The sequence below is a fragment of the Harmonia axyridis genome, chromosome 5, assembly GCF_914767665.1.
Source record: "Harmonia axyridis chromosome 5, icHarAxyr1.1, whole genome shotgun sequence".
In the NCBI taxonomy this organism is placed as follows: Eukaryota; Metazoa; Arthropoda; class Insecta; order Coleoptera; family Coccinellidae; genus Harmonia; species Harmonia axyridis.
In genome coordinates this window covers 23,772,373-23,799,633 of record NC_059505.1, presented here as the reverse complement: position 1 = coordinate 23,799,633, position 27,261 = coordinate 23,772,373, and the positions used below count along the sequence as shown (strand labels likewise).

Sequence of the window (27,261 nt, the reverse complement as noted above, 5' to 3'; positions counted from 1 at the left end):
AATTCATCAGATCATACTTAACTGATAGAGGGCAGGTGGTCACATGGAGGGGTATAAACTCCGGAATTAGAGAGATAAATGTGGGAGTCCCACAGGGATCGATACTGGGTCCGTTGTTGTTCGTCGTGTACATTAATGACTTACCAGGAAATGTTCCGTGCGACGCAACGAGTTTATATGCAGATGATACATCTTTTCTCAATATTGCTTCTTCACGGGAGGAACTGGAGAGTGTGTGTAATGAGACCCTGCGAGTTGCGGAGGACTGGTTTACCTTTAATGGTCTAAAATTGAATAGAGATAAAATTCAAAGACTGAATTTCAATTTAAACAACAAAGAAAAACGTAGTTTGAACCTACTTGGGATAACCTTGGAGAATGATCTTTGTTGGAGGGCGCATATCTCATTACTTACCAGGAAACTGTCGACAGCCCTTTTTACTATGAGGCGTATGAAGGCCATCTCTACCGATGATGTCTGTAAGCTGACTTATTTTTCCAACTTTCACTCTGTGGCGACATATGGGATACTAATATGGGGGCATAGTCCAGGTCTTGATCGGATTTTCCTGAAACAAAAGGAGGCAGTAAGAATTTTGAGTGGTGTACCAAAAACACATAGCTGTCGAGAACTATTTAAGAAGCATAGGATACTTACCATTGTCTCCGTTTTCATTCTGGAGTGCTTGAAATTTGTTCACTCAAACAAAAATAGTTTCACTCAGGTCAGCGATTGCCATTCGTACAACACCAGACACAGAGATGAGTTCAGGAGCAATTTTCATAGAGCTAAATCCACTCAAATTGCAGTAAATTACTGGTGCATTAAACTGTACAACAAGCTTCCTCAATCTATGAAGAGTTTGCCAAAATCGGTTCTTCAGAGAAATGTCAAGAATTTGTTGTTGGAGAACGTATTTTATTCTGTTGACGAGTTTTTGAGATTCGAGTTCTGACTTGTGTTGTCTTCAGCGTGTTGATGGATTAAATTTTAACTTACATTGAGATATATTGTGCTGTGTTCCTGATGTTTATATTTATATTAGTATGTTTTTTTCTCATTATGTTATATTGCTGAATGTGTTTATATGACGTGCCATGTAATTCTTTCTTGATGGCGAATAAAAATTTACTATTTACTATTTACTATTCAATTGCTGGTGGTATATTGGAGTGCGGAACATTCATCGTCGAGTTACAATCTATGATCTAGAAAAATCTGAAGATGTCTACCGTAGATACAGATAAAACGTCAGGTGTAAAACCTATCAAACTTGAGCTTGGCTTGACTTGATTTTAGATATTTATTGCTTGACTTGTTATCAAGCTAATTGATATTAATTGAGCTTGATATGCACGCGCCGGATGGGATCCATTTCTGCAATCTCGTTCGCGCTTAGACTGAATAAGGAGATTCCATGAGAGACGAGAGACTGAAGCATTCACCAGTGTGACTTTATTAGCAGTTTTCTCACATTTGTATGAAATCTATTGGTAAATTTTGGTAATTTCAGAAATATCTCTCCTAACTTGGCCAAAATAGCCAAGAATTTTTATCAACGCCAGCATCTTCAGCCCCTGTTGAAAGAAAATTTTCCAGAGCTGCTCTTACAGTTACAAAAACCCGCAATAGGTTAGGCGACAAATCTATTAGATGCCTCATGTGTCTTAGATCCTGGATGGAAAATTATTAAATCAAACAAAGCCTGGAGGTTAATCAATATTGAGAAACTTTTTTTTTTATTATTTTTCATTTTGTTATGATTTATCTTGATTTAATTCATGTTTCTATTTCAAAAAAGTTGATATTTTCGGTTTTTTATACAATAAGTTTAATACATGAAAGTGTTTTTTGCAAGGTTCTTTTCCATTTCATCATTTTTTTTATTGATGTGACACTACACAATAAAACTGCTAAAAATCAAGTAGCTTGCTATGATTCAAGTGCTTGACTTTGAGATTGAAAAACTACTACTATTGAAAAACAAGCCAAGCCGTGAATCCCTAGTGTTGAATATTGAATCGTACGATTTCGAACCGCACACTAGAAAAATGAAGATTGGCTCTACATTGATATTAAAAAATTTATTCAACTCTAAGATATCGTCCAATAACATCAAGCATCAAGCGTCAAATAATCTATCCGAAAGAGCGATTACGTGATTGCGAATAGTCCAGTACCGAATATGTTCCAATTCTGTTCAAATTTAGCCTTACGGACAGTTAATCAATAATCTTAGCAAAGTCCTATTATTATGCGGTTTCAAAACAGGCATTGTGATGTAAGGAAAGCGTCTATTCGCCGATTCTCAGTTGTAGAATCATAGGGTCACTTCCTAGCGTCGGTCGCTGCTGAGCATTCTGAGAACGGATAGAGTATTGTTAGTTGTTCTCTTAGCAGCCGAAGGAGATACCACAGTTGGAGAGTATACAGGGTGTATATGAATATTTGCGAAACAATTTTGGGGGCGATTCTTCGTCAAAAAATAGGGTGGGTCTTTCATATGAACTTTTTTTGTGTACCCCCTGCTTAGTTACAGACCCCTAAAGATGGCGCCCGAAAAGTAGTTTTTAATTTGTGAAAAGTTCATAATTGTTTTTTTTTATACATTTATTTTATATTTGTACCAGATCTCAATATCAAGATGACATCCGTCTATTGGATGAATTTAAGGTCGAAAATAATTCCAGCCTCCACAACTCAGGCGTATTATCTGCTGATAATTTTTTTTCCCAAAAACAGTGAATTTTAGCAACAAATTAGAAGAGACCTAATTCGTTAAGAATTAATCGGTCTTTCTAAAATTAATTATCTTATCGTAACGAATTCGCAAAACCTACGCCACTGCCTCTTTCTCAAAGGTACCGGACGCTCCGACAGCTCGATAGAAAGATCAAGTCCCTTCTAGAGAAAGATGCCAGCGGTATATAAACCATAGTAACCATAGTTATAAGGAAAGGATAGTAAGCCAGTGTAGTGCTTTTTTCGATTTTGTTGATGTTGAGCGCCATCTAGTTGTACTCACGTTTTACTCTAATTTTACTGTCAAAAATTGGTCTGTAAAGTGGGGCCCTCTGAAAAAATCGTTGTTATTTTGAAGAACTAAAATATTTGAAATAGAGTGGTCAGAAGATTTCTATATTTTGATATTTTTCTGCTCTGTAATAAGCATTTACGCCAGTGGCGTGTATTTGTGATAACTTAATAATAACATAAAAATTGTTGGCAATGTCATGCGACCCCTTTTCAACCACGCCACTGAATGAATTATCGCATTATTTCTGCGCCATCTATAGCTCATGATTCAGCGCTATCTATTATCGAGTTACTTCTCCAAATCCAACTACAGTAGTGACCCCTGGTGACCATTTCCTTGCCGTCAAACGGCGGTTGGCTTACTATCCTTTCCTTATACTATGTATAAACAAATGGCAGAAGCAGAGGAGGGCAGTGTCGACGTAAACGGCAATCAGTGCCGTACACTCAAGTTGATATAAATAAGTGGAAATAAATAATTGTTGTAGTTGTAATAAATTATCTGTACCTAAATAGTTGTATATGGTTGTGTACCTGTATGAAATAAATTAGTGTTTGTAAGAATTACCGATTTAATTAACCGCAAAACGTTACAATATGAATAAAGAAAAAGTTATTGCGAAACAAGGCTTTTTCTACCCCTTGGAATCATAGACGAACACCACTAAAATTTATTTTGAATGCCTTCTTGCCCGCATAAAATGTCATATATTACCTATATGAAATGTTTTCTATTCTGATGATGTTATTTTTTAATATCGTGTGATGGAAACTTCCCACCACTATTGTTGCCCTCGTTGTTTGCTTCCTCCTCAACATCACCACAGTCTGAGATGTCTATTTCCACGTACTTAAACTTCATCTCTTGTAGGACAACTTTGCCTTTAACTTCCAGTTTGCATCTTAGTGGCGTTTTTGATGTCATGCATTCAGTTTTCTGGGTTGATATTACCATATTGGACGTCTTGGTTATCCAGTTGAATCGATGTGATGAACGCTGTAGATCATCTTCACTCTCTGCCATTATTACGGCATCATTGGCATAGCATAGTATTGCTATTTCTCGGTTACTCATTCTGTTTCCCTTCAGTGCAAGTACATTCCTTATGACCTCGTCCATAATAATGTTGAATAGGAGAGGGCTTGGGGAATCCCCCGTCGAATGCCAAGACCCACAGCTATTGGTTCAGTCAAGACCGCGTTTATTATTGCTTGAATCCAATTTGCCTCATACATATATGTCCTTAATATTTTGGATTAAGTTAGTCGGGATTTGCCTGTTATGAAGTAGGTTATCTGTACGTGATAGAACACCTTCTCTAAAACAAAACACATGTATGCTGACCTGTTGTATTCTATTAATTTTTCCCTTACCTGTCTTATAACGAAAACCGCATCCGTATATGATCTGCCCGATCTGAATCCCTGCTCTTCGTCTGCAAGGGATGTTGTGTTGTTAATTTTATTTGTTATGATTTTAGTGGTGAGTTTGAGTGTGATGCTTAAAAGATTTGCACCTCTGCTGTTTGAGAGCACTTTCTTATCTCCTCTAACATAAGAATAGTGTTACTTGTTGGCCATTCATCGGTTATTTTATGATGGTGGATAATTATTTGAATTTGGAATTCATTCCTGTCCTGGGCTCTCACTGTTCTTTAGTTTTTGGATGGTTGTAAGTACATCGGCTGTCTCAATTTGTACGTTGTCGTTCATCAATATTGCTTGTTTTATATTTAATGCTATCTCAATTTCTTCTGACCTATTATTCAATAAAATATTCAACCCACGTGTCTCGTTCCATATAATTATTTCGACCAGATCATTGATTTCTTTTCTTCGAGTTCTAATGAAGCGTTTAAATTTTTTTTGAAGTCTGTTGAAATCATCCTCCAAGCGCCCTGAGAAAATGTCTCAATGATGAGTTTTTGTTTGTCTTACTAGTGGTGTGGTTGCGTTTCGGATTTGTCTATTCTTCTCGTATATGATTCTGGTGTTCTCAATGCTCTGTAGATCAGATATGTTCCTTCTTTACTTTTGTATTTTTCTAGATCTCTGAGCGAAATTATGGGGTCTTGCTATTCTAACGTTCTTATTTATTTTCTCAGTTCTGGTGCCCAGAGCGTCATATTCAGAGTCTCCCAGGAAGCGTTTATGTTATCTTTTTCTCTTATTTTTTCTTGCAGTCTATTCTCGTATAATTGCCCGATTGTCCTGTAGTAATTATATGTTTGTTCTTGTTTCTTGATTTTCTTGTACTATGCTCTTTTCGGGGTCAATTTTATTTGGATCTTTGCAAGCCACAGACTGTGATCGCTGTCTACATTGGCAGAATTCAGAGTTCTAAAGTCTTGTATTTGAAGTGGGTGTATGAAACTGTTAGTTACAACTCGATCAATTGTAGATCTGAAGGCCCCGGATTTACAGAATGTGAACTTATATTGAGGTCGAAATATATATCGTTGACACGCATCTCATTGAAGATGCATAGATCGATAATTAGTCTTCCATTATTATTCAATACAGTTTCATTGAATTTTTGCTTAATTCCAAGCAGCATTTTTTTCCGATACGGGAATTGAAATCACCAAGTATTACCATCTGCTGGTCACCTGGTAGCGACTGAACTGTATTTTGTATTTGATCATATAAAATTTCCTTTCCTAGATCCTCCGAATACATTTTAATGACCAAGATCCGCGAAAACACGTTATTGCTCTGGCACTTCACAGATACTCCGACTATCACTCCCTCCTAACCCCTTGTCTGCTTTTTCACTCCGCTGTAAACCACCAGATAATCTCAGTATTCTTGTACCTGTCCTTTACCCTTCTTCTTGGTCTCTTGCATAGTGCATATATGATATTATCCTTTAATTCCTTCAGAGTTTCTCGATCCCTGTTGTTGAGTGATTTTATATTCCAGATGGCGAAGCTCATCATATATTTCCTTTTCCAAATCATTATCCTTTTTTTTTCGTGGGTCGTCATCCGTAAATCAGTCCTGTTCCGAGGCAGAGTATCGGATGTGTGATCTACAAAAATTGGTGCTGGAATAGGTAGAGTACCAATCTTGTTCAGTTATTCTATAAAATTGTTTCATTCTTCACAGTTATTTAAAAAAGTAGACAATAATTGTGCACTTTTATGAACAATTTCAAAGGAACAGAATATAAATTTTGTCATCTTGTTACACATCGAACAAGTTGACTGAATTTATAATCTGTACACAATATTTGTGCCCTCGTGGATTACGGCTGTTGTAATAAATCCTAAATTTATCTTTTTTCAGTATGTTGGTGGAATACCAAACTCTTAATATTTATATTGGGATCATCTTCAAAATTTATTCTTCTTCATTGAGAATCATATTTGATAGATCATTCACATATTTTAGAGATGATGATGAAGTATTATTACTTTTCCTCCATTATGGTAGAATCGAATCAGAACATAACAAAACACTCCCTCAGACTAGTCATCTCCTTTCATCCGAAACGGTAGGATTGAAACTCTAGCAATAATATATTCGTCGGAGGATAACTCATTGTGCCATAATGATAATCAAGCAAGCACGGAATAGTGTATATCCCTAGTTTCGGCGACCAAAAGAGGGGCTTCAAGGGGTGGGCTTACCTCGGCCAGCGTCCGAGCGAGGCTCTTTGTGTAGTTAGCGTAATTAGTGCGCCCCTCCGACGTTTTCCCCCAGTCGAGTACCTTATTTAAATGCAAATGAGGTTCATTTCGCAATATTAATGTGCCTCATCCCTTCCTTGATTCTTCCCCTGCCACCCGCACCTACCCCCTACTTCACGAAGGGTTGGACTGGCGAAATAATAGGGTTCGATTCGAACGAACTTTCGAACGATGAATATCGAACGGTAGTTCCATTGAATGTCCTTAGCTATTTATCTCCTCTACTGCCCGTCTAAACCCAAAAAATAAAAAGACTTATACTGCAATCATTTACACCTATCTATTTATCTTTGAATCAAGAACCATTTTGGGTTCTCGAGTATGTAGTTTTAGACACTCCTGACATTTTAACCATGACATTCTGTGATGTTTCATTTTGTTCTCTTTGTTCCCTTTTATGTTATAGAAAAATAATATCATAAATTGTTAAATACGTAGAAGATTGAGAAGATTATGAATTTAGATTCGTTTGAACTACCAAACGAATTGTTAATTCAAAAAGGAATAAATAGTATATTGTGCAACAAGTGGGGAAAGTCCAACTTTTCTCGCGAGTGTGGAAGCAAACACACGAGCGAGAAAAGGACTTTCTCCACATGTCGCACACTATACTTTTCCTACCACTGCACAAATTTCAATAATTCAAGGACTTGATTCAAATCAAAATGGCCTTCGTTGACAGTATGCGCTAATTTATTGCGTTTCCATAGAAACGACTCAAAAGCCCAATTTCATTGGTCTACCAAGCGTGTTGTGAGCGAAGTACCGTGACAAATAATATTTCCCACAGTATGAGCATAACATAGTTTTGAAATTGAGTAAGCTCAATTGAGAAAAAAACCTCAAATTCAGTAAGTGAAATTTGTATGTGTAAGATTTGAAGATATAAGTTTGTAGATGTTTTTTTGTAATTCATGTTGTCCGGTTATTGTAGGAACCCTGAGAAAGGAACAAATTTAGTTCAAAAAGTTTGGTGAATGAATAAAGAGAAATAACATCTGTTTATAGGTCAATATACTTTATCCCAACTATATTTATTATTATTTTTTTAATTTCATACGTTTGTTGTGAAGTTACCCAGGCTACCCGGGCTAGTAAGCCAAGGGCAACCTGTGAGTTACTGAGTAAGGGTAGATGCGAACCGTTCCCAGTACCACCGCCTTCTTCATCCAAGTAATCGTTGTTGGCCATATGCATATGCGCTTATATATTAGGCCAATTAAAGAGTCCCCGGTATGATGCATATATGGCGGTGCTAATATTAAATCCATATGATTTTTGGTTAGTACCAACCTAGAAACGATACGTGTCAAAATTTGACAGCAGTCCGACCATTAGTTTGTGAGATATTGCGTTGTGAGTGTAGCTACTTTTGTTATTTGAAAAAGGATTGAAAAAAAAAATTTCGTGTGCTGATTAAATATTGCTTTTTGAAGGGAAAAAATACAGTTGAAGCAAAATCTTGGCATGATTACGAGTTTCCGGGGTCTGTAAAAGGAAAATCAACCATTATTGATTGGTATGCCATGTTTAAAAGTGGTGAAATGAGCAACGAAGACGGCGAACGCAGTGGACACACAAAATAATTTTGACTGACCGTTAAGTGAAGTTGATCGAGAGAGCAGACATTATGAATATGTATATCATTTGAACGTGTACATCATATCATTCACGAATATTTGTACATGAGAAAGCTGTGTGCAAAAAATGTGCCGCGCGAGTTCACAATCGATCAAAGACAACAACGTGTTAATGATTCTGAGCAGAGTTCGAACTGTCAGCTGGCAAGGTTATGGCATCAGTATTTTGGGATGCGCAAGGTATAATATTCATTGATAACCTCCAAAAGGCCCGATCAACAGCGATTATTATACAGGGTGGCCATTTGAAAACGAAACAGACGAGATTACAGACGAAATAAAGTTTTTCGATAGAAATGCTCGGGCAGGTCGATTTCTGTTTCGAGGGGGACAACTTAAGATGTAGGTTACGGACGCATAGCGCTTCAACCCTTGCTGCTACAACCCCCACCCCCAATTTTTGAATAGGGAAGATGGGGTGAGTGATACCTCAATTTAAAGGTATTTTTATACTGATTTCAGCACAGTAATTGTTTTTTCATTTCATGCATTAGTTCTCGAAATATTCATGCGTTTGTTAGTTAGGAAGGAAGCCACAGTCATGGTTGTTTTGAAGCTCAAAATGTCGAACACTACAAGTGCCATGAAAACACCACTTCATTTTCAAATACTTAGTTGAGAATATTTCGAGAACTAATGCATAAAATGAAAAAACAATTACTGTGCTGAAATCAGTATAAAAATACCTTTCAAATGAGGTATCACTCACCCCATCTTCCCTATTCAAAATTTGGGGGTGAGGGTTGTAGTAGCAAGGGTTGAAGCGCTATGCGTCCGTAACCTACATCTTAAGTTATCCCCCTCGAAACAGAAATCGACCTGTCCGAGCATTTCTATCGAAAAACTTTATTTCGTCTGTAATCTCGTCTGTTTCGTTTTCAAATGGCCACCCTGTATAGCGTAAACGGCCCCATTTGAAGAAAAAAAGGTGCTGTTTCATCAAGACATTGCTCCGTGTCACAAATCAATGAAAACAATGGCAAAATTTCATGAATTGGGCTTTGAATTGCTTCTGCATCCACCGTATTCGACAAATCTGGCCCCCAGCGACTTTTTCCAGTTCTCAGACCCCGAGAGAATGCTCGCTGAAAAGAAATTCATCGCCGATGAATAAGTCATCGCCAAAACTGAGGCTAAGTTTGAAGCGAAAGACAAATCGTACTACGAAAAGTTGGAGTATCGCTAAAATCACTGTATCGCCCTCGAATATGTGATTTTATGTCTCTGGAATCAATAGCCATTCTGTCGAAATTATGTATCTGTATTTCTTATTATCTCGCTTGGATCATTTACAGAACCTACGTCACTGTCTTCCGAACCTCGCGCATACTTTGAACCGTTCCAGATCCAGCATATGAAATGTATGCGGTGTTCTATAATTGAATTGGCCAGAATGTTTAATACAAACTGCCTGCATAATGTGAAGGGTTGCTAATGTTTATTCATCTCTGAGAGCCCGCGTGTGCTCCACACTTCACGTTTCTCTCTCAGACCCTTTTCCTCTTTGTCGTCACTCTTGTTGAGAGGAGAACTTATCTTTATGCTAATCCCAGTTTTCCGATTGAAAAAATTCTCCAAAACATCATTTTTCTGCAGTCGATTCCCTTATTTATAATTTTGAACCGATAATAGTCTTAAACGATAAGGATGAATTTGCTCTGACAATTTAAGAGGAATATTGAAAAAAAATTTAGAGAGTACTGACTTCAGGAGCTTTCGATCCTTTTTCATTCATGCACCAATTGTAGACTTGGATGCCACATATATGGTCATATTATATCGTACAGTTGAATTAACACATGCTTAAATGAGTACCCAAAAGCTCCCGAATGCAGGTCAGTGATTTTATTATTTTTGCATACTTAGGGCCGGTATTATGAAAGATAACCGGCGGTTGAACTGTGCGTCAACTACCAAATTACGTATTTCTAGTAAGGAATTTGCTGATTGACCGCAACAGCCCTTGCATATGGACTCTGAACTTGAAATTAGTAACTAGTGCCATCTAGCTTCAGCTCATATACTTGCATTTCAGTTTTCCGCTCGACAACAGATACCTTTCCAGTATTCTACATAACATCGGAATATGTGTCAAATTGCAGGTATCTATATCTTTGAATAAATCTGAGTTGAAACGATATTTGGATATTGATGAATAACTTTCAAGATGAAGCAAGTTTATCAAGGCTACAACTTCATCCCACAGCTCAAAATCTCAGGTGTCTTTAAGGATGGAATGTTTATTTCAGATTTAGTTTCACCTATTCAACATATACAATTCTATCGTAATTGTATATATACAATAAAATGAAAATTAAGGAGGCAATTAAAAGCCGCATACCTACCTCAAGCGTCTTATATATTATATTTTTATCTTCAGTATGAGATCATGGCACACAAATTTTCAATTTGAGCCCGATAATTTTTCTCAAAGTTGTTTTAAAATCATGACCTTAGAAAATGTGTAATCCATTAGTGGTGAATGAAATTATAATTTTCATTTTTATCGAATGAAGGATTGTTCATCTCCATTTCTATCAATGTTAGTAAGATATTTGCTGAATTGGACTATTATGGGAGAAGTGAATCAAACACAAGTTCCAGAGCCTTCGGTTTCCGAAATCCCAAATATTTGATCTTTTTTTTCTTGTTGTAATTGTTCCAGGTTTGATTCCGTTTTCTGAAATTTTAACTATAATTCCTTGGAAGCTTTTTGAACTGGAGTGATTTCATCTTCTTTGAGTCGTGACTGTAGTTGTTTATATTTTTTTTTATCCTTAATCTTCATCATGACCTGATCAGCTAACTTATCAAGGTAACAATCAAGTACTGAAATGACCGTTTCCTCTAAGATTTTCCTTATTTCATCCTTATTTTCACGGGTTGATACCATTTTCCAGTATTGTCAATAATAATAATAAATATAATAACAGAAACTTAATTCGAACTCAAAATACTTTTTCTTGAAGTGAGAATCAGAAAGGTAGGTATGTGTTTTCTAACTGCAAAACAACATAGGGACCTCATATAATATATATATATATAAAATTTGGAATAATGATATCGAGATGAAAGGATCATTGCTTCCATTTCCAAGTTTCCGCATATAAGCTTTTGTGTACAAAAGATGCTCAGTTGATCAGCACTCATCAGTTTGATCAAAATAGATATTCCATTAGCAAGCATCAGAAAGCTGATGCATGTGAACTCATGCATTTAACTGTTTCTCATAATTATTTCACTCGCCAACTCACAGTCAGTTCATGGAGTTGAAGGCTAATTGATACATAATAAATGACCGAATTACTGAAGTGCCTGAATAGCTACAAATTTAATTACAACACCTTCTGAATGCACTCAAACAACTGGGTAGTGATAAAGTCAAAGTTATATGGGTGTTAAAACACTTTGGAGAATATTCATCGAAAAGTTCATTTGGTAGGAAACGTCCAATGTTATTGCCATAGTCTGGTTATACAATTCTTACGGTGCCTATCAAAAAAAAGCCCTAGCTACCTATTTGAATATTTTCAACAATTACTATACTAGGTCAAATATGGAAATGCAATTTTATTACGATCTCAGAAAGATTCGAGGAAAATAAAATGTCATAAAATTATGTACAATTAAGTTTTTCCAATATCCTATTAATAGAGGAGTTAACAACTTCGAACCCAATATGAAAAATGTTGAACGATTTTTTTTAAAGAGTTATGTAGGTATAGTATATCCAAAGTCACTTGAACTAATTCATAAAAACGCTTGGCCATAGATGTCCCTTTAAAGTGGATACCGCGATCCGCTAAATAACAGGGTTTAATTGAAAGTATTGTTAGGAAATAAATTCACTGGCCCAAAAGAATTTCTAGAAACTTGGACAAAACTTGTACAATCGAAATATTCAGCTTCCTCCAAGTGACTTTATGAACATTCCTATTGAAATTTCGTCCAAAAATCAGCTGGAAAACTATTTTTGCATACAAGAATACCCATCCCAATCTTCAGACTGCAACCTCGGGAAGACCATTTTGATCATTCATTATGACAATTTTCAATTCAGTATTTTTCATTTCCAATTTTTATTACAGGAGAGTGACTGTGATAGCATAGTTAGTTCCCCAGAACCAGCCTATACTATGGGGATCGATTTGGGATCTAATAATGGTAAATCTTATTCCAACAGAATGAAAGAAGAAGATGCAATAAACGAACCACAAGTTCCCCCTCACAAATCTCACATGAATGGTGCAAGTAAGTCCATACTTGATTTATATTGAATACTTATGAAAAAAGCTTTAGGTACTAACAACTTCTCCATAATACTGTGAAAAGGCAAATCTCTTGATTATCTATTGATAACCTAGCTGAGTAACATGATTGATTTATACGTTTTGTATTCATCTGCACTCTCTACTTCAGCAATAGCTGAATTTCATGAAATGAAGTATGGTTCCATATGTTATAACAAAATACTTCTGCGAATTGTGTGGCATTATGCTTCCTCATCCTTCGCCCTCAAAATGAGAGTTTTATATATGCCCTTATATCTTTTAAGATATGAAAATTATATAAGAGGCAAAGATCCTTGCTGTAATATATGCGTAATTTACCTAAATTTAAATTAAGAGAAGCAGTTATAGTAATTTTAGGACAGAAAATATCGGTAAAATATGTTTCATTATAAACTGGACAAATGTATATAATCGTATAGATGTCACCGGCAGAATCATTTTTGCCTTATGACATATGCCTCGTTTTCGAAGCATAACCGAGATACAGAGAGATATATTGAGTGTGGTCAATTATGAAGTTATGAAGATACGATTTCTGGTTGTATAAGAGATTTTTTTCTCGGTTGCCAAAGTGAATTTCATTTTCTGAATAAATTCAATTTTCCTAGAATTCTGTGAAAAAATTTTCTCATATTTTTTTTTTCATGTAGTGGTACAACGAGAAAAAATTCCACTCGAAATTGTTGGAATGTTTCACGATTGTACTTTTTTTTTAATACCTAACATGAATTAGAGAACCGAATCGAGAAATATAAAACAGTTCTTTTATTGAAGCCATTAATATCCTTGGATTAGTTCAAATTTAGAGTCCCAACAGAGATTCATTGATATTACAGTGAGGTAATGAATTTTTATTACCATATGGAATGTTTTGACAGTCCAATTTCAAAATTTTAGCCCTCATAGCCCAACTAGTTGTTTTCCTAAATTATGTTGGAGGTACGAAGTAGAGAATTGATTGACTATAAAGGAGGAACCGTTTGATATTGTTTGATTCTGTTAGGTATAAAAAAAGTGTAATCGTGAAAGATTTCATCATTTTCGTGTCTAAAGTTCATTTTCACAGTAGACATGTGAAAAAAAATATGTATATGAATTTATGAAAAATTCAGAAAATGAAATTCAATTTGGCAACCCGTAAAACACATCCCGAACGTTTCAGGTTTTCCACCATTTTGAATCTTTTCCTTCAGAGACTTTCACCTTTTCTGATTTGAGCACTCAAAGATACTCTTATATGACCAGAAATCGTAAAATCAAAGGTTATATTACATAACTGACCACACTCAATAGATTATTGCACATATATGACGTTGCATATTTACACACGCTGTTTCTTACTTATGCTTCAAAAACTAGGTATACTCGTATGTCAAATGATTTTCCTGCTGTCAACTTTGTACATTTTATAATGAAACAACCTGTATAATTACAAGAAATATGTATTATCTTACTCAATAGATGATTGCACATATATGACGTTGCATATTTGCACACCCTGTATCTTACTTATGCTTCAAAAACTATGTATACTCATATGTCAAATGATTCTCCCGCTGTCAACTTTGTACATTTTATAATGAAACACCCTGTATAATTACAAGAAATATGTATTATCTATTATATATTATTAAAATCTGAATATTTCATTCCAAAACAACAACAAAAATCATTCTGTCATTACGAATAATCTCCTTCATTGATGGTATCGATTCCTGATTTAATGAAAAAACTTCGGCATCAATATGATAAATGTAATGTAATAAGTGAAATCATTGAATATATCTGTAATGACTGAAGTTTAGAAATAATATATCTTTTTATACTGAAATTTTGCCATATCATTCTCTCGAATTGTAATGAGGCCTTCGTTTATTTCAGTGGCTGGTCTGATGACATTACAAAATTTGGCTTCAATTCAACAAAATTTACCCTTGGCGTCCAATGTGCAGAATATAACTTCAATTGGTACAAATAATTCTGCAAATACACCCCTCAATCTCAGCGTCAGTTCTTCTGGTGAGTTCCACCTAGAAAATAATGAGCTTTGTTTTATTTACATTTTACTCCAGCTGCAACGCCTAGGAGTAACCAAATCTCAACACACAAAATGGAGAATCTGTCGAATATGCTGCCTAATCCAATATCTCAGCCTGCAGCTGCCAACGGTCTTCAAGCAACTCCTAACCCAATGCTTGCGGCACAGCAACCTGTACTTATGCCTCAAATGATTTTAGCATCAGGACAACTTGTACCTGGTATACAAGGCGCTCAGCTCTTGATTCCAACATCACAAGGTAACAAAAATTGACAAAACATTATATATACAGAATGATTCACCGCGATGGCCTATTAGAAGTTTATGAAAAATAAATCATAATATTTTGAGCTGAAAATTTGCATTATGATGTTTGAGATGAGGATCTTTCTCCCTGAAATATTTTCAGATCTTTACAACTTCCGGTTATGCTGAAAGCAGACTTCTATTCTTCTATTTCAAAGGCACTCCCAGTATATTATCGCATAATTAGATAGCTTATATGATTGCAATTTCAGCAATATTCACAACACCAACCAAATATTTGGGACAGCTGAAGTTGCCTTCGAGCGCCATCTCATTAATGCAATCTCATTTTGGGAACGGTCAATATAATACGTCAGGTTGTAGTATTACGAACTGAAGTAATCTTGAAGTATGCGTCTGGTTATTATTTGCAGAGTACACAGATTGTTTAAAAAAAATACAAATCGATTGATATTGAAATGTAAATCCTAGAAGGAATTAATGATGTAGTTAAAGAACTGAATACCTTCGGATGTGGACAACTCATCAATTTATTCATACAAACAAAGTTCAATATTTGGACAAGACACCTAAGCCATGCTTGTGTTGTGTAACTTCGTCCAAGTGTACCTAATATAATGAAGCTCAAGCCAGTTGCAAACAATTCTCACATTTAATTCAACAATATTAACATATTGACAATAAATTTACCGAATAAAAGTCTAGAAATGAGAATCCCAGAATGTGCTCCATTTTGATTGAAATGTCAATATTTCTTTTCCTCAGAAAATGATATTTTATCGAAAATTTTACTTGAAAGCCTAACTTTTGGCATAACATGCCGAGTTTGTCTAAAATCATTCTTTCATAACAGAATCGAAATTGGATGACGAAATTTGAAGAGTTGAAAGTTGGAACCATTCATTTTTTCTGAGCATAATAACGCACCTTGGGATAATCAGAAGAAGAATAACAAACTACCAACATTTATATTTGTGGCACTCAGAACAATGACTAAGGTATAGATTTTGACGATTTCGATAAAACTGTCGATGTTTTAGACCCTTTTTTACTAAAATCACTTTTACTAAAACCCACTTTGGATATTCTGGTCGGGCATTACCTAAGCTATCACCATTCGCCAGGTTGACGTCGTTTTACGGAACATCCTGTATATATAAAAGCTACAATTCTTCTCATTGGTACATGACTTACTTATTGTCTCTTGTTATAAGTGAATTATATCAAATACGATAGTATATTTTTTATTGAAACTTTATTATTTCATGTTATATTTGCAGGTTTAGTGACACAGACAGTCCTTACAATTCCAGTTAGTCATGTAAATAGTGAGGATCAAGTGGTCAATCTGGCTTTAAGTAATGGTCAAGTGGTTTCGACAACTCTCGCCAATCTTCAGGCCATGGCTCACACTAACTTATTAAACAATACAGCTGCAGCGGCTGCAGCAGCTAATCCAGGTAATTCATTTAATACTACTTATTGAAACCCATTCATGCCAAATAACCAACCTATATGTAGAACTGTCGATTGAAGACAGGACAGCCTTCGTTGCAAGTGACAGTCACAGTTCAGTTCTACAGTCTTTTGTGTGTTTGACGCTATAAGAAATAAATGTCCAATATTTTGTATTTGACTGCGTTTTAATACTTCTTTATCCTAAAATCGCAAAAAAACTCAAACAGAAAACTCATTGAATCAACGTTTGAAGTTGACCCACTCTAACTAATTTGAATGGTTGATAAAATGAACTACGTTTTCATTTAAGGGAGGAAACATTTGATTGGGATGATGAATATTGTTTATTGAGTTATTTCAGATGCCTTTAATGAACTATGCATCGAATTGCAGCGTCAGCATTAAAGGAGTCAATGAACGCATTGCTAAAATTAAATATACATAATCTAAATGTGCGGAAGATTGATTAAAGATATTCATTGATATCAGGAATATTATAGCTTTCACGAGAGCTTTCATTGATACCATTCATCCCTTTTTTTAAATATTTTCTGAGTACCAAAAGCCATATGTAAATAATAAATGCTTACTTTGGAGGGTTACTTTTTTCTTCCTTCGATATAAGTCATTGCTATTGTCATCAGAGAAAGGCATTATTATATCTTTTTATGATAAAATCCTTAATTTTTTTGAAATTATCAATTTTTCGAATTGAATGCTGCATTTTCTTGCCATGAACTGGACATCCCCGAACATTCCATTGTTGTTATATCTTTTCGCATATTGGCTTCCTTTAGACACTGTTTTCGAATTAAAGAAATAATTCGAAATTGAACAATCGTAATCAGTGTTCCCTGAAATGTATTCTGTGGTCCACTGGAACAGCAGATCCGATTCATCTTTGAATATATTTTTTGGATTTTGTTCTATTGTTTGGGAAGTTTTTCAATCAATTAGAACTGAAAATTTTTTTCCATATGTATAACTCCAGAATCATCTAAAGGATTTTGCCCATCAATGAACTCAGCTTACATATTCGTACCCTGATCATACTCATAAAACTTCTCTAGCACATTAATTTTGACTTCTTCTTCTTCTTCTCTTTAATTTAAGCCTAGGGCTTGTATATTCCACTTTAGTCCTCGGTGGATGTAGATATCCAGGAGTCTTTCCAGCGCTTAGGGGTCTGCCGACTGGTCTTCTGGTACCTGGGATTCCGTCTCGGGCTATCCTAGCAATTCTGCCTGCGTCCATTCTGCTGTCGTGGTCGTTCCAATATCGTCGTCGTTTTCTTCCCCATTTAGCTATGTCCTGAGTCTGGCATTCCTCTCGGATGGCTGTGTTCCTCTTCCTATCTCTCAGCGTGTATCCAGATATGGTTCTCAGTATCTTCATTTCCGTCGTTCTTAGGATGGATTTTGTCCTCTTGTTGTCTGCTCGAGTTTCTATGCCGTACGTCATGATGGGTCGAACACAAGTTTTGTAGATCCTGGCTTTCGAATGTTTACTCATATGTTTGTTGTTGAATATGACGTCGCGAAGTGCACCGGCAACTCTGCATGCTTTCTTTTTGACTTCTAGTTCTAAAATTGAAAGATTATAGACATTTGGCTGAAACAATAGCCACATATTCTCCTGGAACAATAGTACAAAGCTCTTAGTACTTCAGAAACTTGACTTAATGCATTATGTTGAGTAGTACTTTTCTTTTTCAGTCACGAATGGGGCTATAGGACCTAACATGCTAGCCAATTCTGGACTCTCGCACCTCCTGAACAATGGAGCATCCCAAGTTATTCTGCAAAACTTTCCGAAACTCTTGACCCCGCATTCTCCATCACAGTCTCTGCTCAGCAGTATAAATCAACCAGCTGTGATTACTTCACAGGCGCAAATGGCTTTGCATAATAATTGTACTAGTCCACTTAATACGCCTCCTCATAGGTAAGTATAGTTTCTTGAATGGAATACATCTTTAATTTCATCTTTCAACGAATATGTATGTCTTCGCTTTTTTGTCGATTCAAACAAATATTAGTGGCACAATGTGTATGGCAACTTCTATTTCCATAAAATAATTTCGGATGATCTTCTTAGAGTTTGGCACAAATGCATAATTTTTAAGGGAATAATAAGGTATGTTCGAAACATCCAAATCGTTGTAATAATTTACATGTGAGAGTTTTTTTGCATGATCATATATACAGGGTGAGTCCCGGTGAATGGTACCCTAGACTTTTACGGAGAACGGAAGGTTCGAAGATTCCTCATCTAGAGGAATCTGGAAGGAAAATTCATTTAGATCAATAGAACTGAGATATTTGGCGTCTCTCAATTGATTCAAGATAGAATCTATGAGGGGCATAGGATAAGTATCATCCGCTGTAACCTCTTTCAATTTTCCTACATCAAAACAAACTAGGGTAACACCAAGGGTGTTTTGATGGTTGTATTACTTTAAGCTTAAGCATTTAATTTATTTATTCATTCAAGTTGCCATTCGGAAGAAGATCGCTTGATAGTTCCTACTTTTTGGATTTCGTGTTAAACTTTTGAGTTACTTGCTTTTTTGAATGAGGGTTTACTGAAATTCCGGTACTTTTGTTGGTGACAAGGTTCGGTTGTTCGTCACCCTGATGTACGTTTTTTCATTGCACCCAGAACATTTCGATTTTACAATATTCAACGTTAACATACGAAGATTTATCTCCGAAAAATTGTCGAGAGGTTGAGACACGAGAATGAGGGGCGACATGAAAAGGCATACAAAGATTAGACTCCAACAGCCCAGTATGCGTAATGGAAACGAGACTCTTCCAACTTTTTGCAACAAACATTTTGGCCCCACGTTGGGCGCCAAATTGTCTGGCCTCTCCTTTAGCAAAACTCAACACTCTGGCCTGTCGACTTCTCAGTTGTTGCGTTGAGGGGGAGTAGTATAATTCGAGAACGAGAACAGAACGCTAACAACAGATAATATTTACGAATGATCTGATTTTTCTGCTTGGAATGGATTCTTCAATTCCGTATGTGTCTGGGGACTAGGGTTTCACAGCTTCCCTAGATATTCAAGCTACTTGGCTCAAGATCAAGTAGCTCGAGCTTGAATCAAGTCAATTAGTTGTTTCTCAATGTCAAGTCAAGTATTTATTCATTAAGTACTTGACTTAACATTGAATATTACTATTGTAACAATACTGTACAAATTAAAATTATTATTATAATTTGAAAGTTCTATGATTAGATTTTCATGAAATGTCATGGAAATCTGAAATACATGTAGGTATCTTAATATGGGCATTGGGCTGAAAACTTTGCATTCACTGTTTCACTTAGGAAACCTCTCGGGAAACCTTACAAGTAAGGTATAGGAGCATATTGTATCGTCTAAAGGAAATTTTATTTTCTTTCAATACATTTTATGATATGTAGGCACTTTAATCATTTTAGTCTGTGGAAGAACTGTATATGATTAGAAACGTATTTTATCACTCGCATTTGATACACGGCATATTGGTAATCCATACCCGAAATTTCAGCTTTCGAGGATCCCAAGTAGTGAGGCTAAGTGATGACTGCTTAATTAAAGCTTTATTTTGCAAGGAAAAAGTAAATAGAAAAAATATTCGAAAACAGTTAGAGATAAGAACAATGAAGTAAATAGATGAAAAAATCAAGCGGCTACCAAAAAAAAGGATTATATACAGGGTTTTCTATTCGAAATATCGAAGTTTTCAGTACTTCTGATATAAACAGCTCAACGCTAAAAATACTATAAATCGATACTGTAGTGGTTTCAATCCAACCAGTCAAATTTTCTATGAAATCGTTTCTTTTGTTCCCCGTAAAAGTTCGGGGTATCATCGAACGTGTCCCACTCTGTATATAATACTTAAAACTGTTTTTCTTCGATGATTTTTATCCCCTGGTTCGAGTTTCTGTATTATTTGCTATTGATGTGATGTTTTCCAAAAAGGAGATTTCGGAACCCCTAAAGCTGTACTCATTTTCTCGAGACTGTTGTTATGGCTATTCTTCAATTCAATACTTTTCTTAATAATTTTTTTTCTATCTCAATAGCGCAGAAATTTTTCTAGTATATCTCTTCAAAAAATTCATCTTCTTTCGGGATTTCCCTGAATAAATTTTTTTTTTTAGTGTTCTCATATTAGGTACTTTCTTCAGGAGTAAATAATTAAAAGTGTAGAATCCCTTAGAAGATTTCTCAACTGCAGGTTTGAATGGTCCTAATCATCAATAAAGTATGGCTGAGTAGTTGGGGAACATCCTGTAAATGGGTTCGTCTCGATACTGGCCAAAAATTCTAGGTTTTTGAATGAACCGAACTAATTCTCTTCGAAAACAATTATTATTTATATCAAAAGCTAAGGCAGAAGCTAAATCGACTGATTATTTTTATTGCCTGATCTCTAACCAGATGGAAATATAAAGTCAATTGAAATTTTTTAGGAATCCAATGGCTCCTTCGAATCATTATGGCGAATCCAAGTTACATCAGTCATCTCTGCCACAGAGCTGCACTCCTCCAAATATATCCTCTTTGCCCTCTATAAACGGAGAGCTGACAATAACTCCAAGTCATAGTCACAATTCTAGTCAGAGTTACAAGAGATCGCCGCCAAGAAGTGAATCACCCTATGGAAATGACAACTCCTCCAACGACCTCATGATTGATTCTCCAAGTAAGTGTTACTTTTAATGGCTACCTTCCCCTCTGAAGAATTTTGAAATGATTGTTCAGAATATTCGTTTATTTAGAACTGAGAATTGAAGACGTCATTTCAATATGCGATTGGAATCACTCTCAATATGATATATCTACCTGAAATACGAAATTGACAAAGTGACGCCAAGGACAAATGCAATATTTAGGTACATAAGTATATGTTGAAATTATTTTATTGTAATTTTTTTTCCTTTATGGGAAAACCCCGCACAAATTGTTAACACGAAAATTATGAAATGATGAAATGATCATATGACCCCAACGGAAAAAATCTGATAGGATACAATCATGTTAGTGAAATTTCAATACGCATCACGATGCGTATTGAAATTTGATATAGTGATAAGAAATGAAAGTATTTTTTTTTCTCAATGAAATAAAAATTATTGGTTAAAATAAGAGGGAGAAATTATATTAGGAAAAAATGATGAACCAGAATCAATATCGAAGATCCTTTACATTCAAGGAATAGTTCAATAATTGCTGAAATAAAACAATATACAATATACAAAAAAATTGTGAATGAAATCTTGTATATTAATGGTTTAAGATGAGAATCACTCTTTCTGTTCACATCTTTTAGATATTCGAGGATTTTTCTCTCGAATACGAATACGGTGGAATTGATAGGCGATCTTTTCATGTCTAGAATATTTATGGCAGTCTTAATAGCTAACTAAACACAGAAAGATTTACCATTATTACTTATCCTTTCCTACGAGTTGTCAAGTCTAAAGCTATTACTTCTCGTATGATTTCTTTGTTCCATTTTTTTGCGAATGAAATATAAAGACTGAAAATTTGTGGAATAGTTTATAAAGATTCTATATTCACATCTTCACAGATCAACCTACCATAAATCAAGCAAATAGTAATGTTATTGATGGAATCAATCTGGATGAGATCAAGGACTTCGCTAAAGCATTCAAGTTGAGGAGGTTATCTTTAGGATTAACCCAAACACAAGTTGGACAAGCTCTCAGTGTAACTGAAGGCCCAGCTTATAGCCAGAGTGCAATATGCAGGTAAATAGTAAAATATAAAGCAACAATATTATACTTATGATATTTTCATCATCTGCGATCTAAACCTGATTATCAACTGTGAATCAGGCACAGGGCACAGGCATTCTGAAGCATTATCTTAACAGAAATTATTTTATTTTGGTGTTATTGCTGTTCGTTTCTATTGGGCCTTTTCTAATTGAATTGATTTTTTCCCAGTGCCCTGGCTTCACAGATGTTTGCAGCCGCGCAACTCACTTCTCAGCAGCAAGCAATGTACGTAAAATATGTATGTTTGTTGATTTTAATGATTTTCTCAACGCCAGGGCACTGGCATACTCATAACATTTCTGAGCTAATTTTAGCAGCTCTAAAGCAAGAATGGCAGTGTCCTGTGCTTGAAAACTGAGTTAAAATGGTATTTTATCATTATTTTTATTATATATCTCAAATGTAAATCGATCATTTTTTTCATGATAGGTTCGAAAAGCTGGATATCACGCCAAAAAGCGCACAAAAAATCAAGCCAGTTCTAGAAAGATGGATGAAGGAGGCTGAAGATAGGTGAGAAAAACTAATATCGACTAGGGGTCGCCAAATTCTTGAAAATGTCAAGATCTTGTCTTGAACTCAAGACAAGATCATGACAAGAAGCTTATATAGATTTCAAGAGAAGACCAGAAATTATATTTCAAAACCTGAATTTCTTGTCAAGATAACATGAAATCTTGAGATATGTTGACCAACAATGACAACGAAACATATTTATATGTGAAAAAGGTAACATATTATTAACATGACCTTACTTATTTCAATTTATTGAACATTTTCACGAGAGTGTTAATCAGAAATTATAAATGTTTATTCTATTGAAACTAGAATTTCAAACTGGATTTTTAAATATATCATATTCAACACTTTTTCAAAATCGGAATTCATAAGCCACAAATTTAGACTTCCTATGTCCCATGCTTTGATTTTAAGTATCTTTTCAATTCAGAAGTACCGAAATGTTTGATTTTCAGGTGAACAGTTTTGTTATTTCTTCAAACATTTTATACATTCGACTAATTTATCATTTCAATTTTTGCCGTTGGTTCTAGAGTCCACTTCAATGTCACGAAAATTACACTGAATTTCTTCCTGGTTGTATGGATACTAGTACCACCATACTGTGTTGGTAAATGCTGATGCTTTTTCCTTTTTAGCCCCTATCGCAGGTAGCTACTGTTTCAGACTCTGTTTTGTCATTCTCTGTTGTGTCGTAGTAGCGTTAGCCACAATAGTTATTTTAAATTTACTAAAATCGTAACGCTTACATTTCTACATGTTTTTTGTTGATAAATGTTCCGAGCCAGAATCGGAGCCAAATGGCTCTGCAGACGTATTGTTTACTGAGAGTTAACAATACGTCTGCTACGTTTTAGTAAATGTAAAATAACTAGTGCGTCTAACGCGAGTATGACACGACAGGGAATGACAAAATGGAGTCTGAAACAGTAAATACCTGCGATAGGGGTAGCAAAAGGAAGAAGCATCAGCATTTACCAATTATTATTATTGCCAATTATTATTATTACAAAGTAGTATCAGTATCTAGTCTTATTTTACCATGATTTGCAGTGAGTCTTCAAGTATTCACAGTTCCTCGCCTGTGATGAACAACGTGTATCGTGACTACAGTTCACAGCTGTGATATCATAAGCCCCACTTAAAAACTGATCAAAATACAGTTGGGCTACATTTCTTTCTATCAGTGCTTATGTTAGTTCGAAACATATTCCAAATCAAAAATTAATCTTCATAAGTCAAGAACTATTGGAATATCTCTTTTGTTTTCAAAATCATTCTATTCATCAATTCATATTTTGTTTCAGTACGTTTTCTGTATGAGGAATTTGTTATAATGAACAAATTTTAAAGAATACTATAATGACAATGATTTTATTGAAACTCATCATTTCAGATACAAAAGTGGACAAAACCATTTGACTGACTTCATAGGGATTGAGCCTTCAAAGAAGAGGAAACGACGGACATCTTTTACACCACAAGCTTTAGAATTACTCAATGCACACTTTGAGAGGAACACGCACCCGTCGGGTAAGATTAAAAACCTAATATTATAGGCTGACTAATGTGTCCCATTTATTAAGTAAAGCTCACTTCATAAAAACAAGTTTGAAACAACTGGTTTGATATATTAACCACTAAAAAGAATATCAGTTTGGTTGTATTAAAAAGAATTTTCGTGTACAGAGCAAGGTTCAATCATTTGATCTTTGTTATTGTTTCCAATGAAAATTTGTATCTATTTTTAGTTTTGCTAGCATAAGACAATCTATTCCATTTTCACAAGTTCAAATACAAAATTTTGAAGTATCAAAAGCATACCGATTTGTTGTCAAGAGTATATAATTTTTTTTTTCAGGTACCGAAATAACTGGTTTGGCTCATCAGCTAGGATATGAAAGAGAGGTGATTCGAATCTGGTTCTGTAATAAGAGACAAGCTCTGAAGAATACTGTGAGGATGATGTCAAAGAGTGTAGTTTAAACCTGTGATTCACAAGAAACAATTATTAGTTTGTACAGTGTATATAATTTATACCAACCAACAATGTATATTATATCAATAACTTCAAATGCTTGAATCATAAATGGGTATTATTTCTATGAATAGAAAATCGAATGAAAAATAATAATATGAAATACATGTCAATATTGCTTATTGATTCACAACTAATTGATATGGTTATATATTTTTTTTGTATTATTTACGTCATCATATTATATTTGATAGTCCCGGAACTTTTCATTGTTGAAAATATTAATTTATTAGTTTATTTCTTTACTGTTTTTCCGAACATTAATGGCATTGAAGATTTGCATCTAACGATCTCCACATTTTTTGATGTGAGGAAAAATAACCATAGGTATATGGTTATTGTTTCTACAAGAATGTCTTCCACAAGTTTGAATTTCATAAACGATATTTTGAGATGAGTGAGATCTATCTAATTTGGATCAATGTGAGAGAAAGATTGAATTAATCTTATGAACATTCAATTCAGATTTTGATTATTGGGAAAGGAGAAATCCACATTATACTGTATCCATGAAAAAAGTAACAAGTATTTACTGAATGCTTGGATGATATAGAAGTGAATCTCTGAATTTGCCTAATCGAACATCATAATTGTCGTATCCAGTATATAAATTTGTATTCATCGATTGATGTATATTTGAACATAATTAATATACATAAGGAAAAAACTAGCAAATTAATATTTATGAAATTCAAGTGAATCAAAGAGGGTATGGATAAAATGTGATAATTATCTATATCTTGAATTTGGAGTTCATGCCGTTAGTTATATCAAAAATCGATTTGATGAATAGAAATGATGACAATTTCAAACTTATGGATTCTACTAATAAACAATTCTCTGTCATTGCTCTCCTTTGAACTCCCTTCCTTATTTATTTGATTGAGGTCTTGTGAAGTCCCATCAAACAAACCAAAGTTCCTACTAGTTTTATACTGTAATTTTGTATATAAACCCTATTGGTAATGAATATAGACGGCTAGAGAGAAGTGTTGGATTAGGACTTATTGTGAAACTATCAAAAATAATATCATTGATGTGAATGTACTGTTTGTTTGTAGATGTGAAATAAAATATCTCACTGATATTCTTGAAAATTCTTTATTTTATTTTGAAGACAGTCTGGATCTGTTTAAGCTAGCATATAATAATCAGGAGTTTGATTACGACGACATTATGTAAGAAAGTGATAACAATTTTTTGTTACTTAAAATTTCGAAATAGGTCGATACATGAAACCGATTTTAAGATGTTCTATACATCGAAGATGTCACAAATGGCAGACAAACATAAATTGATTCACTTGGCAACAGAAAAAGAAACAGGTACTCAATTTGAAATTACCCGAAGGGAGAAATCGTCTAAAATCATTTTTTCCTATTCAGATTGACACAGGCTGTTGAAAATATATAAACAAATGTAATTTTCGGTTATATCTAGTGCCAAAAAATTGGAGAAAATAGTAAAGGAAAAATGTGTTTCTTTTCACAATAGGAATCTTCGGTTGGAATATACTCACCACAGGGAGCTTTAGCTTTAGCCCAGCTTTAGCTGGGAGCCTATACTGATAGGCTTCCGGCTAAAGTCCAATACACAACTGTATTTGAAGAACGTCTATATTTTGTGTACCGAATGGACAATACCAAAGGGTCTATTCGATAAAAATTACATTGAATCTCAACCAGACAAGAAACAAAACCTTAGATTTATACAGGGCCTTCTAGAATTCAACCATTGTAATGGATGGTTATAATCAGAAAATGAAAACAGTTGTTCAGGAAAAAAATGAATGTTAACCTCTTTCTTTCTTTCAAGAATTCATATTTAGTTGAACGACTGACGTTTTCAAATTGTTTATTTCTTTCGAATCAGTAGTGATCTCAGCGCTTGGTTTCTGAATGCAGCGTGGTCTTTTCCCTCATTACCTTCCTGTTATGGATTTGATATTTTTCCACGTTCGTCACAAGATATTGTGGGGGTATACTGGTTCCTAGAATTTCTGTTACTTCCAAGTTAGAGGCGTCAACATGTTGCACGTGCTTTCGTCATCAGTTAAGCAGTCGTAAATGTTCGCTTGATGAATTGAGAGAACACACATCTGCCTAACTGATGACGAAAGCACGTGAACTTAATAAAAAACAAAGATAATAACAGGTGATTTCAATGCCAAATCAAACGAATGGGAAAATCATAAGGAAAACGAAAGAGGAGATATATTAGCACAATGGATGGCTGCAAACAGACTCGTAGTCCACAACAACGACAAGCGACATTCGTGAGAGGAACTCAAAATCTTTTATAGATTTAACGATCATGAATGAAACTGTTGGATTTATAGGTTAAGCAGAGGATTCACTAATACACAGTTAAAGTTTTAATAGTTTAATATAATCTCTACAATGTCCCTCTTCGAGCAAGCTCGAGGTCGAATAGATTCATCTCTTAGGTTAGACCTCTGTCATTCGCTCTAGATCATTG

The 27,261-nt window shown here is 34.9% G+C and overlaps 1 protein-coding gene across 3 annotated transcripts in view; it reads left to right on the top strand.

The window, feature by feature from the left end:
• The window catches only part of LOC123681189 (POU domain, class 6, transcription factor 2), a 114,014-nt gene extending 88,144 nt beyond the window's left edge, over positions 1-25,870 (top strand). For 2 of the 3 annotated variants that reach the window (XM_045619440.1, XM_045619439.1), the window contains 11 exons: positions 12,458-12,620; positions 14,543-14,680; positions 14,734-14,958; positions 16,247-16,426; positions 18,140-18,368; positions 20,895-21,127; positions 22,016-22,196; positions 22,395-22,451; positions 22,656-22,739; positions 24,142-24,278; positions 24,607-25,870. In XM_045619440.1, coding sequence (XP_045475396.1) covers positions 12,458-12,620; positions 14,543-14,680; positions 14,734-14,958; positions 16,247-16,426; positions 18,140-18,368; positions 20,895-21,127; positions 22,016-22,196; positions 22,395-22,451; positions 22,656-22,739; positions 24,142-24,278; positions 24,607-24,731 — 1,752 coding nt within the window. In that variant the 3' untranslated portion in view covers positions 24,732-25,870. The remainder of the gene's footprint in view (positions 1-12,457; positions 12,621-14,542; positions 14,681-14,733; positions 14,959-16,246; positions 16,427-18,139; positions 18,369-20,894; positions 21,128-22,015; positions 22,197-22,394; positions 22,452-22,655; positions 22,740-24,141; positions 24,279-24,606) is intronic. The other variant, XM_045619441.1, reaches the window with a different exon arrangement.
• Positions 25,871-27,261: the final 1,391 nt, after the last annotated feature.